This window comes from Bufo gargarizans, chromosome 4, assembly GCF_014858855.1.
Source record: "Bufo gargarizans isolate SCDJY-AF-19 chromosome 4, ASM1485885v1, whole genome shotgun sequence".
Lineage (NCBI taxonomy): Eukaryota > Metazoa > Chordata > Amphibia > Anura > Bufonidae > Bufo > Bufo gargarizans.
The window spans coordinates 453401111-453417538 of NC_058083.1; the positions used below are offsets into that span (position 1 = coordinate 453401111).

General features: G+C 47.5%; 1 protein-coding gene across 2 annotated transcripts in view; it reads left to right on the forward strand.

The window, feature by feature from the left end:
- Window positions 1–16428, forward strand: part of SPTBN1 (spectrin beta, non-erythrocytic 1) — a 169884-nt gene that overhangs the window by 135387 nt on the left and 18069 nt on the right. For both annotated transcript variants that reach the window (XM_044289548.1, XM_044289549.1), the window contains 8 exons: window positions 2220–2444; window positions 2842–2931; window positions 4575–4853; window positions 5761–5891; window positions 6009–6213; window positions 7440–7814; window positions 9260–9504; window positions 15864–16002. In XM_044289548.1, coding sequence (XP_044145483.1) covers window positions 2220–2444; window positions 2842–2931; window positions 4575–4853; window positions 5761–5891; window positions 6009–6213; window positions 7440–7814; window positions 9260–9504; window positions 15864–16002 — 1689 coding nt within the window. The remainder of the gene's footprint in view (window positions 1–2219; window positions 2445–2841; window positions 2932–4574; window positions 4854–5760; window positions 5892–6008; window positions 6214–7439; window positions 7815–9259; window positions 9505–15863; window positions 16003–16428) is intronic.

Consider the following 16428-nt stretch of genomic DNA (forward strand, 5'->3'; position numbering starts at 1 on the left):
CTGAGGTGGTCGCACATGCTCAGTTCCATCCTTCAACTGCCACCATCCATATCTACTGTTAGAGGCTGTGACAGTTACCGGAAGAGAGCTGCAGCAGAATGGACACGCTCCTCTGAGAAAGGAGACATCCCTGAACTGCCAACTTGGAGGAAATCCAGCAGAACACTCGGAGCAATAAATGGGGGGGGGGTCGACTCGACTCTGGATCTATGTGTAAGTACAGGGTTTGTTCTAGCTTGGTTCGAAAGAGATGGTCATGTACTATATGATATTTGATAACAATTATGGCACAACCCCTTTAAAGGGAACCTATCAGTAGATCTATGCAGTCCTAATAATTTTACTATAAAATACTTCTAATGAAGTATGATTATTCCATAACGCTGTGGCATAGACAGCAGATTAAAAGGACAGACATGGGGAGAAGTGTTCATTCGGTGGCTCCCCTCCAGTTTCTCCCTGCCCAGCTCAGCTTGATTGACAGGTTTCTCCCTATACACAAACGCTTCTTCCTGTTCCCGACCCTTTTTAAAACACTCTGCTATTTAATTCAAACTTCTCAATTTGGTTGTGCAGTAAGGAGGAAGGGGTACCCTAGGGTGTTTAATTTTTCTAAAGATGTGATTTTCATATTACTTTGCTTACGCCCCGGTTCTCGGTGATGTAAAAGATATATATATGCCAAATTTCAAGAAGATTGGATAATATTTAGGGGTTGCAGACATTGATCACTTTTATTACTACTCACCCCTGTACCTAGGAGGTTGGTCTAAAAAACAACTTCAGTTTCGGGATCCCAGGGGCTCTGCAGGTGGATGGCAAAGGCAATATATGCACTTAAAATTGTCCTCTTCACCAAACTGTTGAATATTCCTCAACGAGAATTGAAAGGAATAAAAGCGGGTTGCACATTTTGTCAGACTTATATATGGGCGTTTTTGGCACGAGGCAATAGTCGGTGGGCTCCAAAGAATGATTTGGATATGTTACAGCTTCTGAGCACTTACCCAGATGCAGACGTAAAAAAAAGTGCTCTCACAGTTGCTAAGAGACACCTTTGGTATCTGTCAGAAACAAACGTAGGATTAGCTTTTTTTGAACGACCGTATTACTCAGGATGTTAAGGAAAATATGACTAAAAATGTTGAAACCAAACCTGCAAAGAAAAAGGAAATGAAACTATTAGAGGGTAAAAACCTAGTTTTTGAAGGAAAATACCTGAGCCATTTTGTTACTAATAAAACAAAGACGTTCTTTGAATTGTTTGGGATCCACGACGTGACAGAATACTGCAGTGATTCTCTAAGAAGCCACGTGGCCTCTTAAGATGGTCAGTGTAAGGTGGTCAATGATACCGCAGAAAGGAATTGCTCTGATGAAAAAGTTTAACGAATCGGTCAGGGACAAACAACAAAAACAATTCTTGTTGAGGGTAGTCGAGCGTCACAGAAAAGTCGTCACCAAGCTAACAAAAGAAGGGATTGCATCGTTCAAAGTTGATTGATATAACACGTTTTGCCTATCATACTACCTATTAATCTTAGTGTCTAGTTTTAATATTATTTTAAGTATGTGATTTGTAGTTTTCCCAATAAAAGTAATTAACATTGAAAAATCTTATTTTTTGCCTACTTGATCAAAGTGTCCAACCTCTAAATATTATCCAATCTTCTTAAAATTTGCCATATATATCTTTGACATCACTGAGACTCGGGGCGTAAGCAAAGTCTGCAAACATTTTACATTTTATTTTTTTCCATTACAAAATGAAACCCCCTAGGGCACCCCTTCTACAGTGATTGATCAGGGTCTCTGTAAAGTGGCTGCTAGCGATCAGGCACATAAGATAAATGATATCAGTTGTTCAGCAACCCCTTTAAGATGGCCATTGGTGCGAATTGTGTATGATGGCGAGAGCCTCTTTCTTTGCAGAGGGGAAACGGTTTGAACTTTAGTTGATCAGGAAAACCTAACCCACAGATGGCAGCTTTTTTTATCACTAGTAGAGTCGATGTGGAAATATGAATAATTTAAATTCAACAGCGTCATGTTTGATAATTTAGCACTAAACGGATAAGAATCTAATCAAGACCTTTAGGCAAGCATGGGGTCTGAAGCAGAGATTTCTTGCTGTCAGTGGGTGGTCCCAAGTTAGAGTGGTACAAATTTAGAGAGAGAGTGTTATGACTAAATGATTTTTATACATTTTGTTTTTGTAGATGCTAGAAAATCAGATGGATGTCCGTAAGAAGGAGGTAGAAGAACTTCGGAGCCAAGCACAAGCCCTCAGCCAGGAGGGAAAAAGCCCTGATGAAGTGGATGGCCAGCGTGTGGTAGTGGAGCATAGATTTGTAGAGCTGCTTGCACCCTTAAATGAAAGGAAAAAGTACCTCTTGGCTTCTAAAGAGATCCATCAGTTTAATCGAGATGTGGAGGATGAAATTGTAAGTGAATGGAAACCTTTGCTGATGCTGCTTTCCTCAAGTCTCACTCAAGGACGTGTAGATAATTTGTGTTCTCGGTACTTATCATTTTGGAAAACTTTTTAAGTCTTTATTGAGAGGCCCCAGTTTCTGAGACTCCGGCTAATTGCAAAAGTGAAGCCCAACTTCCTCTGGTCAACTTTCTTCAGAGGCCAGAGAAAGTTGGGCTCATGGAAATGCTTTAAGTCCGTGCACCAGCTCTCCGAGGGTGTAGAGCTTGATAAAAACTGAAGGTTCACAGAGCTCAGAAGGCTTCTACGTCTTAGTAAATGACAGCTACACTTCTGGTGCTCTGTTTTCTGTCATGGAGTATCTGTTCCTTTCTTTAGAGAAATAATGTGGTTTTGTCTATTTTCAGCTATGGGTTGAGGAGAGAATGCCTATTGCAACATCCACTGACCACGGACACAACCTCCAGACTGTGCAGCTGCTAATAAAGAAGAATCAGGTTTGTATGGTCAGCTCTGAAAAGCTCTCTATCCTTGTGTGGCAGCAGATAGGCAGAAATGTATACAAGTAGGAAAGAAAATCTCTTGGAGTGTAGATCTTGCTGGACATTTTTATTTTATTTTTTAAAGCTATAAGAATGTTTAACTAAAAAGCATGATTGGTCTTATGCCTTTATGGATATTTTTCTTTACTCCAGATCAATAGGGGGAAACAATTCTGAAATGTACCCCTTCCTCTTCCTTTCATCCACATCCTCTCCCCAGTTCAGTCTAATGGATTTTTGTCTTTTTTCCAACTATACTAACTCTGTAATATCACACAGCTCCAGGATAGCGGAAGCTAGTAAAATTGTCTAGAGTACACTTCTTCCTCCTCTCTTGATGCAGCCTAGCCCATCGAAATGGATAAATCACAATCCACGAAAAATGCATCTCCTCTACTTGCAGCATTCCTGCTGTGGAATGTGATTTGCGTCATTTCCTTCCTCACTAAAATAGCGACTACACCCTGATGTAAACAGCAGTAAGAGGGTCCTAGATGAGGAGCTGTTCTCAGTATCTTGCTGCTTCCTAGTCCCTGTTTCCTTTCATATAGATCTGCTAGTTGTTATTAAGACAGAATCCAAAGTAGATTTTCTTCTTTTAGGGGTCGGATTAAAGGGATATACCAGGACTTAAGATATTGATAACCTATCCTCAGTGTAGGTCATCATTATCAGATTGGTGAAGAGTCCGATACCTACTGTAGCTCCTCCACCAATCAGCTGATTCAGGCAGGCTCTGAAACTATACAGTGTACAGAGCTGGAAGCGGAAAGCTCCCTATACAATGTCCAAACTGCAGCCCTCCAGCTGTTCCAAAACTACAACTCCCAGCATGCCTGGATAGCTTATAGCTATTGGGGCATGCTGGGAGTTGAAGTTTTGCAACAGCTGGAGGGCCGCAGTTTGGACATGCCTGCTATACAGTGTAGTGGGCCCTGATACTCGGCTCCCTTTCAAGTGAATGGGAGCCAAGTTGCAGTATGCTGGCCACGGAAACTACACAGTGGACAGAGCCTTCTGCTTCCGCTCTATACACTGTACAGTTTTTGTGCATAAGTCAAAATCTGTAGCCCAGACAACACTTTTAATATTTTTTTTTATATTTATGGTGACCGATATGACGTACTTGTTTTGTAACAGATCCAGATTTATTTGAGGTGCAAATCGCATAAATTCTCCACCAGATTTCTAACAGTGTGTCTGAAATTGTAAGCCCTACTGGGGACACCGACTGTGGGAAATGGTGACAGTCTTTGTATAGTGCTGTGGACTATGCTGACACTATATAAGGAGCAGGAAATAATACACAGAAATGGACAGGACAGAATGGAACCTCCATGTGAGCATAGTCTTATTGTGGCTCTTCTGTTAATGGCCCTAAAAAATCATAGATTGGTCTATTATGCATTAATATATTTTCTGAGCAATAGCAAACATTTGAAAGAATATTCCCCTTCGTATCTCTAGTAGGGACCTCTTAGCAGGGACATATTAATTGCTCATTTTGTGTCATGCTATAAGGTGTAGTAGAAGTGATGCGCTTATTTGGTGATTTTATAGTGGGGTTTAACCTATTGGGAATGTGTGTTTTTAAACAGACTCTTCAGAAGGAGATCCAAGGGCACCAGCATCGCTATGAAGATATCTTTGAAAGGAGCGAGAATATCTTGGAAGACGCTACCCTTAATGCAGAGCCAATCCAGCAGCGGCTTGCGGATCTTCAGGCTCTATGGAACCAGCTGATTGAAGAAACCGAGAAGAGACATAGGCGGCTGGAAGAGTCACACAGGGCTCAGCAATACTACTTCGATGCTGCTGAGGCAGAGGCCTGGATGAGCGAGCAAGAGCTTTATATGATGTCTGAAGAGAAAGCAAAGGTGACTAAGATTATGGCCTAATTTTTAGAGTAAAAGAGAGGGAAATATTGGTTTAAAAAAATGTGCAATCTCTTCCTGTCAGCTGCTGCTGTCTATGGTCTTTGCCATGAACAGGAAGCTGTTATTCCTGTGCAAATCAGCTCCCAAGTGCCCAGCTGTGCAGGCTTTTCTTTTCAAAGTTTACAAGCCTCTGCCTTTCTCAGATACCTGCTTCTCCCCTAACCTCCCAAGGCTTCCTCTCCTGACATCACAGAGATGCTGCTCCAAATCTCATGCAGGCGCCCTCTGCTGCGCCTCCAGCGCCTGGGCACTACATTCCTTTTTGTGGGCTATTGCCTCATCGGCTGTGCAGAACATATCCCTGAGGCAGTAGCCCACAAAAGAAAATGCAGTGTGGTGGTGCCAGAAGAGATTTGGCGATACATCGGGGGAGGAAACCTTGGGAGATTAGGGGAGGAGCAGATATTGGAGAATGACGACGGGCGTGGGCACTTTGAAAAAAAAAAGTCAGTTTAGCTGGGCACTTAAGAGCTGATTTGCATAGTGGGTTTGAAAATAATTTTCCTGGACTTTCAGTGACCACCAAAATGTCATAAAGGTATGTTTAGATTGCTTTGATCACAATCTGATAGCCATTGCTGGTAGTTTAAAGGTTTGTTACAGACTCCCTTTAAGAAAACATCTGTTTCTCTCTATACTTGCTGTTCTCTTATATGCAACATGCATTTTAGAAGAAATAAAAATGATACATCTGAGACATCTCAGAGACATGCTGTGGGCATAAATTCCAAAAATGAAGGCTCTGCTATGTTTATGATCTTCACTTCAGAGCTGAAGGTTGTTCAGAAACTAACTTTCCATCCCCACACATATCAAGTTCCTGCTGACCCCAGGTATTTACTTGCAGGATGAGCAGAGTGCTGTGTCGATGCTGAAGAAGCACCAAATACTGGAGCAGGCGGTGGAGGATTATGCAGAGACCGTGCACCAGCTTTCCAAGACTAGCAGGGCTTTGGTGGCAGATGGACATCCGGAAAGGTTAACGGTCATTCTTGTCTGGGTGGTTTTGTATATGTGACTGCAGGATCAATTACTTCACCGTGGTTAACCTTCTCTTCTGTCCATATCTTCCCACCCAATATATTTGGGGTGCAGTGAGCGCATCAGCATGCGTCAGTCGCAAGTGGATAAACTTTATGCAGGTCTGAAAGACTTGTCTGAAGAGAGGAGAGGAAAACTGGATGAGCGACACAGGCTGTTCCAGCTCAACCGCGAGGTGGATGATCTGGAGCAATGGATTGCGGAGAGGGAAGTTGTGGCAGGTTCCCATGAATTGGGTCAAGACTACGAACATGTTACAGTAAGTAATCTGTATAAATTAATATAACCCTCCTTTATGTAACCTTTGGCACCTTGATGAGGTCTTATCTTATATTAGAAGTTTTGAGAACATAAGGTTTTTACACAAAACATAATAGATTGTTGTGGATTAAAGGGGTTGCCTAGAGCTGGAAAAACATGGCTGACTTCTTCCACCTTGGCTGATTTGTGGCCACGATGTGGTCATCCATTAGCTTAGAAGATTGTTCAGGAGAGCAGAGAGAGGGGCTGGAGACTGAGGCAGTCTGACAGAACAGCCTTCTGCAGCTTGCTATTCATTGGGATAGATGCAGGCTGCAGAATACAGACGGTCAGAAATTTTTACTAAGAACCTGTCACAATAACCATTTGAACTAAAGGTGACCACATTCTTTAAATGTATAAACTGAACAGACCATTTTGTTATTTCATATTAGTGCTAATACAGCAGCAAATATGTGCTTTGTTGCCCTCAGGAACCAGTAAGATCTTGGCTTTCATTTTTCCAGAGCTGTTTAAGAAATGAAAGTTGAGAGCGGATTGGTTGCAGTGGGCAACAGACAGTCTTACGGTTAAACCGTTTTGATAAATGAGGTCCATTCTCTTTACTTGTCTGACTTGTTTAGTATTCGTATTGTATATTGCGATTTGTATATACCTTTTATACCTTCCTCCTTAGACATTGCCTATTTGTCACGCGGACTTCCATACATCACAATGTAGCTTTCAGTATTCATTCATTTGCCATGTTTGTGCAATTTTCACTTATTAATTATAACTAGAGATGAGCTAATTTCATGTTATGAAATTTGTTCACGCTTCGTTTGGTGGTAAAAGCAGATTTGCGTTCTGGATTCCGTTACCACGGACCATAATGCAATTCTATGACTGAATGCCTTTAGAGGCATTCCGTTATTTATTCCGTCATAATAGAAGTCTATGGGCTGCATAACGGATCCATCCCACTTCCGTTATGCAGGAGAGGACTCCCCCTGCATAACGGAAACGGGACAGATCCGTTATGGAGCCCATAGACTTCTATTATGACTGAATAAATAAAGGAATGCCTCTAAAGGCATTCAGTCATAGAATTGCATTATGGTCCGTGGTAACGGAATCCATAACGCAAATCTGCTTTTACCACCAAACGAAGCGTGAACGAATTTTAGAATATGAAATACGCTCATCTCTAACTGTAACATCTTTATTTTGTTTTGTTTTTTGCAGATGTTACAGGAAAGGTTCAGGGAGTTTGCACGTGATACTGGCCACATTGGGCAGGAAAGGGTGGATACTGTCAATCACATGGCCGACGACCTTATAAATTCAGGACATTCCGATGCTGCCACTATAGCAGAATGGAAGGATGGTCTCAATGAGGCCTGGGCAGACCTGCTTGAACTCATTGATACCAGAACACAGATACTGGCTGCCTCATATGAACTGCATAAATTCTATCACGATGCTAAAGAGATCTTCGGTCGAATACAGGATAAGCATAAGAAGCTTCCGGAGGAGCTCGGGAGGGATCAGAACACAGTAGAAACACTACAGAGAATGCACACAACCTTCGAACATGACATCCAGGCCTTGGGCACACAGGTATGACCTGGAATACCATTCTCCGATATTTTGCGTGATTTCAATTGGCTGCGATTTGAATAGCCAGCTCAGACATGTTATGATTACTTAGACTTTGTGTGTGTATATTTAAAGGCTTTTATTATAAATTTGATGGAAATAACCCATCATGATGATTTCTTCTCCATTCATGTCTAAAGCTAAATCCAGACCTCAGAAGACTTCCTGTTACTGAGTGCAGTGCATTGTGGCACTCGCATGTTAGATCACATGTCTGACGTCGGTACTGAGATAATTTTTTGTTGATTTTTCATAGCATTTTAAGGTCCGAGCCTGTGGATTTTCCCAAACGCATTCATTATTCTAGTATAGTATTGCACGCTGGGGGTTGTAGTAGACCGGCTGAGTACACAGAGCCGCTGTTTTAGTCGCTCCCAGCTGTGGCGAATACATGAAGGTCCTGAGCAGAAGCAAATCCAGGCAAAAATAAAAGATTGTATTAGTGGGATCCATCTTCTCAGTACACTTCCAAAACTAATGGACTACAGGATGTACGTTACTGGAAATGGTTTTCTGGAAATGAAATATTGATGATCTGTCGGGTTTTGACTGCAGTCATTGCTGCCGGTAAACCATTGAAGATGCTGCAGTACTTGGAGTAGAGCTGCAGCCTCTTCATAGATGGTCAAGCAGTGAGATGTACATTGTATAGTGATTGTGATTAGTATCACACATCAGTGCCACTCACCTGAATGAAACAGAGTTGCAAAAAGATTGTGTGACCGATGGACTTGATTTCACATGCCGAGCAAGAAGCTGCAACACCCACCCAAGCGCCTCTGCCCGTTCCAACATCTGATTGGTGGGGGTCGGAATCTCACCCCTCAGACATTGAAGACCTATTCTGAGGATAAATGTTCCGCATTTAAAGGGGTTGTCCGGGTTCAGAGCTGAACCCGGACATATCACCTTTTTCACCCAGACAGCCCCCCTGATATGAGCATCAGAGCATTTCATGCTCCGAAGCTCTCCTTTGCTCTGCGCTCAGGCCAAGGTCTTAATTGTTTATATTTTTATACTGCTAGGCGGAAGCTTCCGTCTAGCATTGTTGCCGGTGACGTCACCAGCACTGATGGGCGGGCTTTAGCACTTCCCTAGCCGTTTAACAGAAAGCCTCCGCCTAGCTTACCCATGGAGAGCCCAGATCTCCAGAAAAAGTCTTTGCCCTGCGCGATTCAGGGCAATTGAGAGCATCGGAGCTTGAAATGCTCCGATACTCATATCATTGGGGCTGCCTGGATGAAAATGGGGATATGTCCAGGTTTAGCTCTGAACCTGGAAAGCCCCTTTAACTACCAAAAGCCCCTTTAAAACAGAAGTCCATATGCTAATACAATATTTGCTTTTATAGAGACAGTATATTTCTTAACTTCAGCCCATATTAAGGTTGTTCCTTTGACTTTCAGGTGAGACAACTGCAAGAAGATGCAACACGACTGCAGGCCGCTTATGCAGGAGATAAAGCTGATGATATCCAGAAAAGGGAGAGTGAAGTTCTGGAGGCCTGGAAGGCATTGCTGGATGCATGTGAGGGACGGCGGCTCAGACTGGTGGACACAGGAGATAAATTCCGGTTCTTTAGCATGGTTCGTGACCTCATGCTCTGGATGGAAGATGTCATCCGCCAGATTGAAGCTCAAGAGAAGCCAAGGTACTATTGTTCTACCATTAGTGGTAAAATATATTATTGCTATAGTCCCATGCGTAGCAAAGCCTTAACAAGAAATTGTCACCATGTAAAAGCAGTATGGTCTGCAGGCAACATTTTATAGAGCAGGAGGAGCTGAGCAGATATGTATATGTGTGTAATATGTGTATATATAATATTTCTCGCCCAGTTTCCTTGGGGGACACAGAAGACCTTGGGTATAGCTCATCTCCCTAGGAGGCGTGACACTAAGAAAAAACTGTTAAGCCCCTCCTCCACAGCTATACCCTCAGCCTGGAGAGAGAGGCTGCCAGTTTTAGCTTAGTGTCCAAGGAGGCAAGACACTCCCTGCTACTGCAGGGCTGTTTTCTCCTTGTTTAAATTTTGATTTTTACTTTTTTCTTTTCTTTTTGTTCCAGATCATCAGGGACAACAGAGACGCACTAGACCTCTCTGTTTCTCCCGGGGTTGAGCTGCGCCAGTGCCGGTCATCCGCACTGCTGCCTCCCCCACAGAAGACAAGGTGGATCAGGGCAGCCCAGCTCCCCTACATCCCGCCAGCGCAAGGGTCGCCCGCACGCCAAGTCCCTCTTCCAGCGTCCTGCCACTACGGTGCCAGTAGCTGAAGGGGCGACCCTGCTGGAATGGACCGAGGGTGAAGACGACTATGGTGAGAGAGTGGCTTCTCCAGCCCTACGTCCCCCACCCCCCACCCTGGTCTCCTGCGTGCCTGACCCCCCATACTGGGCCTCTGGACCCTTCGGTCACTGCTGGACCTAGGCTGGCCCCTGGGGTGCTGCGGGGCGACATTCTACTCCTGCTCCCTCTCCTCCCTTCTGGCCCTCATGGGACGTTTTAGCAGCAGAATGCTGAGAATAGGCATTCACTTATCAGCGTCCCTCCTGGGAACGCTGTGCTCGCATCCTCACGGGCACCCAGTCTCAGGGTCCCCCCATCCCCTCACCGATGCGCTGCTCTGGACCGGGGGCTTTTTCCTGACGGCAGTGCTGCTTGGGTTTTTTACTTCCCGGCCTGCTCGGCCGCACCACCGGCGCTTCTTCCCGGCCTGCTGGGCCGCACCTCCGAGCTGGGCCGCACTCCGGCACTCCTTCCCGGCCCCCGACTGTTCTGGCCTGCGGGGTAGACTCCCGCGGCCGGCATCTGGCTGAGCACGATGCTCCAACGATTCCGGCCGGCCGTCGGCGACTTCCGGTCGGCCGGGCGCCGCAAATTTTGGCCCAGGCTTCGGGCCTACTGGGCCGCATTCCGGCGCTCCACCCGGGCCCCTGACTTCCGGTCCGCGGGGTGGGCTTCCGCGGCCGGTTTGTCCGGGCAGTCCGCTCCGGTTTCCTGTGCGGCCCCGGTCAGCCGGGTGCCGCAGAAAATTTAGGCCCCGGCTTCACGGCCTGCTAGGCCGCAATCTTCCGGCCTCTGTTGAGGGGGCGGGAACTTCTCCGGGCGCGAATCCTTCCCGCCTGGAGGTTCCCCGCCCCCAGGGGATCACGGCGCCGCCTCCTCCTCCCTTCCAGGTTGGTTGGCTGTTAACCCTTCGGGTACCGGCGGCTCCCGATGGGCCTATATGGCTGGCGCCCCTCCCCCCTCTACTTCTATGCTGGGCACCTGTATGGTGGCACTTCTTTCTGCCTCAGTGAGGCTATTTTTTATTTAGAAATGCATAAAATGGTTAACTAATGGATATCTTGTGCGCTGCGCAGGACGCTGCAGCCTTATCTCGGTAGCGCCGCCTGTATGCGTGCTCCTTCCATGAGCGGCATTGTGTCGCACTCCCCAGCTGGTGCATGTTTCCCTTCTAAGTGGTTCTTGCCCTCTCCGGGATACAGCGCTGGCCAAGTGCATGCGCTCTCTTTTTTTCTGTAGGCAGAGTTAGTCACCCTCCAGCTATGGTGCCTGCCATGTGCAGACAACCCCTTCCTAGGCGGGATACTGCACTCTCTCGGGTTGCAGGCTTGCCTGGTGCATGACCCCCCGCTTAGGTGGAATACTGCACTCTCACCGAATACGGTGTTGGCCATGTGCACGAGAACTCTGCACTCATTGGATTCGCTGCAGGCCATGTGCACAACCCCCTTCCATAGGCGGAATGCTGCACTCATTGGATTCGTTGCCGGTCTTGTGCATGTCCTCCTTCCATAGGTGGAATCTGCACTCTCACCAGATACGGTGTTAGTCTGGTGCACGACCCCCTTCCATAGGGGAACGCTGCACTTTCACTGGATTCACTGCCGGCCATGTGCGTGATTCCTTTCCATAGGCGAAACGCTGCACTCACTGGATTTGATACCGGCCATGTGCATGACCCCCTTCCGTAGGCGGAATGCTGCACTCACTGGATTCGCTGACGGTCTTGTGCATGACCCCCTTCCATAGGCGGAATGCTGCACTCACTGGATTCGCTGCCGGTCTTGTGCATGACCCCCTTCCATAGGCGGAATGCTGCACTCACTGGATTCGCTGCCGGTCTTGTGCATGACCCCCTTCCATAGGCGGAATGCTGCACTCACTGGATTGCTGCCGGTCTTGTGCATGACCCCCTTCCAGGGGGGGGAATGCTGCACTCACTGGATTCGCTGCCGGTCTTGTGCATGACCCCCTTCCTTAGGCGGAATACTGCACTTCATTGGTTATGGTGCTGGGCAGCCGGCCATGTGCATAACCCCCTTCCATAGGCGGTATGCTGCATTCTCATTGGATTCGCTGCCGGCCTTGGGCATGCCTTCGTCCCTCAAGCGCCATGCATACGCCCTCACTGACTGGGGTCGTTCTCTCGCTGGTAAGTTGCTGGCCGCGTGCATGACCCCCTTCCATGGTGGGATGCTTGCAACTCACTAAATCCACTGCCGGCCATATACATGTTCCCCCTTCCGTGGGCGGTGTACGGCACTCTTACTGGATTCGCTGCCGGCCATGGGCATGTCTCCTTTCCTCAGGCAACATACACACACTCTCACTGACTGTATTTGTTCTCTCGCCAGTGTGCTGCTGGCCAGGTGCCTGACCCCCATCCATGGCGGGGTGCTCGCATTCTCCCTGGTTGCAATACTGGCCATGGGCATGGCTCCCCCTTCTGGGCAGCATACTGCACTCTCACCAGATACGTTGCTGGCCTCTAAGATGGGTGGAATGCTTGCACTCCCATTGGATACGGTGCTGGCCTTGTGCGTGACCACCCCTCATTCCATGGGTGGACTTTTTGTGCGCTCACAGGACTCACAACTGTCCTTGTATATGCTGTGCTGGACTTGTACTTGTCCCCATTCATTGGCGGAGTAGTTGTACTCTCACAAAATTCGGTGTTTGGTGGATTATTGCACACTCACTTAATGCTAGGATTACCCTGTGCATGTCCACTTTTCACTAGGTGGACGTCCTGCTGGATGCGGTGTGGCCATGTGCATGGCCCTCTTCTGGGCGGAATATGGTATGTCTTACTTCTCTGAAGTAGGTGCTGGTCTTGGGCATCACCCCCTTGTGGGGCGGGCTTTGCACGCTTGCTGCCCGCAATGTTTGCCAAGTACATTGCCCTCTCTTCTGGGCGGACTGCTTGCGTTCCGTCGCATGCCATACTAGTCCTTTGTGTATGTCCCCCCTTCCGGTTGCACTTTGCACTTCCGTAGATTCTGTGGGACTCTGTGGCTGGCCCTCCTTGCTGTTTGACTATTTCGCAGTGGGCGGACGCTCTTGGGCACTCTGTGCGTTGTTGGGCCGTGTATGCCTTCTCCTTCCGTAGGTGGGTTGGCTTTCTCACTGCTTATGGGGCTGCTTGTACGTATGCCTCCATTCTTCCTGCGACTTGACGTTTTTCTCTTGGGATACGGTGATTGCCGCCGGCCTGGCATTCTTCTCTGAAGAGATCTTTCTGTTCACCTGGCCTGGACGGGCTCTATTGCTCTCTACTGCAGCGAGCTGGGTGGTATCCATTCTCTGTTCAGAGGGTATATTTGGTGTTTCCGTTGTGACGGTATCCACCATATTCGTTGGCCCTTCCGCCTGGGGAGTGTTTGTGGTTCCTAGATGTGTACCCATTAGTTAACCTGTGGCATTGCTTCCCAGCGCAAGCGGTCACATGGTCGAGAGTGCTGTCTCCAGCGTCCCTCGCAGTCTACGTTGGCTCTGGCGGGATTACGGTTCCCTCGCCTGTTGCCTTTCCTCCTCTTGGATGCGTTTTGGTTTGAGTCCTTCCTGTTGGCACCCTCCGTGCTTCAGTTTGTTTTGCTACCAGGTTCTAGCCGCTCTTTTCGAGCAGGTCGCCCAACTTCTCTTGGTTGCTCGATTACCCAGGTCTCAGGGACCTCCACTTTCGATTCGTTAGGGTATTCGCCTTCTGCGAATTGGTGAGCCGGACATCTTGGAGTAGCGGAGTTCTGCTTTTGAGCGGTCCTGTGGCTTCCCTGTTGCCCGCTCCTCCTTGCGGTTGGAGGCTGTCATCCGTCTTCTCGGCTATTTTTCTCTCGACGGCTCTGTTTTGGCTTCTCCGGGGTCAGTTTTACTCCGATGTGGCTTCTGCCCCGGCCAGGCTTCAGGGGCTGTTCTTTCACTGCCCTCCCCCCTGGGGAGACCATGGTTGTTCATATGGATGGTCCCGGTGTTCCTTATGACCTCGTACTGTCTCCATGGTTCACACTGGCTGTACTAGCTGTGTGCCTATTACCGGGTTTGCCGCATTCTGTCCTCCCGCTGGGTGCAGATTACTTTTACCATTCTGGGCGATGGTCCTACTTGGACTTTACCTTCTCGGTAACCTGGCGGGCCTACTTTCTTCTATCAAGATTACCCTTCAGGCCCCCACACCGGGACTGTAGAACACCACCTTCTTGTGGTGGCTACAACGACAAGGACTTTAGCCTGACTTGTCCTGGAGTCTGTTGGATACTGGCCGGGTCCCTTTCGGTTCCTTCCGTTTGTCCATCTGCTCCCCCACTCCGCGTGGATTCGGGACGGCGTTGCTCGGGGGCCGATGGGACCAGTTTTCCCGACCTTTTTGCCCGTGTCACTGATTTGCGCTTACTCGCATTGGGTTTCCTCCCGTCTGCCCAGACGAGTCCAGCGAGCACACTAGTGTTAGCTCCCGGCCGTGCTTCGTCCAGGTTCTGTTGTCTGACTTAGGGTCTTCCCTGGGGTTCTTTAGGAAGCTGGTCATTCACCCAATTCTGCCTTTCTCTTCCCATGATTCGGTCTTCTCCAGTCTGGCCTGGACCTGCGACTGGGACTCTGTTACTTGAGGTGTCTGCGGTTTTTTGTTTGGACGTCTCCGACTCTTGTCGACGCTCGGTCTCTTGTTTCCAGGAGGTCCGCGCCAAGGTTAACGGCTCCTGGGTGCTTTCCTCCGCTTTAACCAAATGGCTATTGCTGTGGTTACTGCTCAAGGGCAGGGTTCTGTTTTTTTGGTGTCACCGTTCATTTCACCAGAGCGGTTGGTGCCTCCGGGGCCGGAGGCCTTGGGCTTCAGCCATGTCATTGTGCAGGGTGGCCACGGTCTTCCTTGCACTCTTTACCAGGTTCTCCTGAGTGCGTACTCTGGCTTCGGCGGCGGCTGCTGCCTTGGGCCGCCTGGTTTTTGCAGGCGGCATTTCCTTGCTGCCTTCGGGTGCTTCGCCTTGGTGCTGTGGTCCCTCCCCTCTTGGACTGCTTTTGAACGTCCCAAGGTCTTCTGTGTCCCCCAAGGAAACTGGGCGAGAAAACGAGATTTTTGTATTACTTACCAGTAAAATCTCTTTCTCGCTCTTTCCTTGGGGGACACAGCACCCACCCATTCTTTGGTTTTCTCTGCACGGTTTCCGAGTTGTTTTACCCGTTGGGTAGTTGGCTTGTTGGTTCCACTTTTGGACTTTGCCTTTTTTCACTACTTGGACACGCAACTGGCAGCCTCTCTCTCCAGGCTGAGGGTATAGCTGTGGAGGAGGGGCTTAACAGTTTTTTCTTAGTGTCACGCCTCCTAGGGAGATGAGCTATACCCAAGGTCTTCTGTGTCCCCCAAGGAAAGAGCGAGAAAGAGATTTTACTGGTAAGTAATACAAAAATCTCGTTTTTAAGGGGAAAATTATTATTTTATATTTTTGCTAATTTTGAGCTCAGGAGTCATGTGGATGGTCCTAATCCTGGCCAAATGACTCGTGAACTCAGAAAGACCAGACATTTAAATGGATAAAATCTTTTCCCATAAAACTATATATCCATCTGCTCTATAGCACGCTGACTGCAGGTTGGACTGCATTTTCATGGTGACTGGTTCCCTTTGAAAGCTAGGCTCTTTGTCTGCATCACCATTTAAGTTGCGTATTCAGATCCAGCATCCACTATTCTGCGCCAGAATGATTAATGGTGTTGTCTGACTATCATTACAGGGATGTTTCTTCAGTAGAATTACTAATGAATAACCACCAAGGCATTAAAGCCGAGATTGATGCCAGAAACGACAGCTTTACGACATGTATTGAGCTTGGCAAGTCCCTTTTGGCAAGAAAGCACTATGCATCAGAAGAGGTAAGGCGCCAGGACAATTTATAGCTCAGCTGCATTGCAGACCTGCATGTACTTGGTTGCAGCAAAGACACACTCTCCTACAAGAGCAAGGTCTTGGCTGCGGTTGTCTCTGTGCTAAGCACTTCCAAGTGTAATGTGACTTCCGAGGCATAAAACTGCTAACTCCGTGTCATTTAAGCTATGACGCTGTGTTGTGTTCCAGGGCAAAGCAGATAAGTTGTCATGGAAGGAAAAAGGGGCAGAATTTAACATAAGATATAATACACACATACCTGTGTACATATATACATACAGTACGTATGTAAATAGAATATCTTTACTGTCCAAAGACCCCTTCCTTCAATATCTTCCACAAGAATTATCTCCAAGGTATAGCCCCTTTGGGGTAAAAATGTTTTTATTTCATTGGTTGTGTTATAGGAAAAA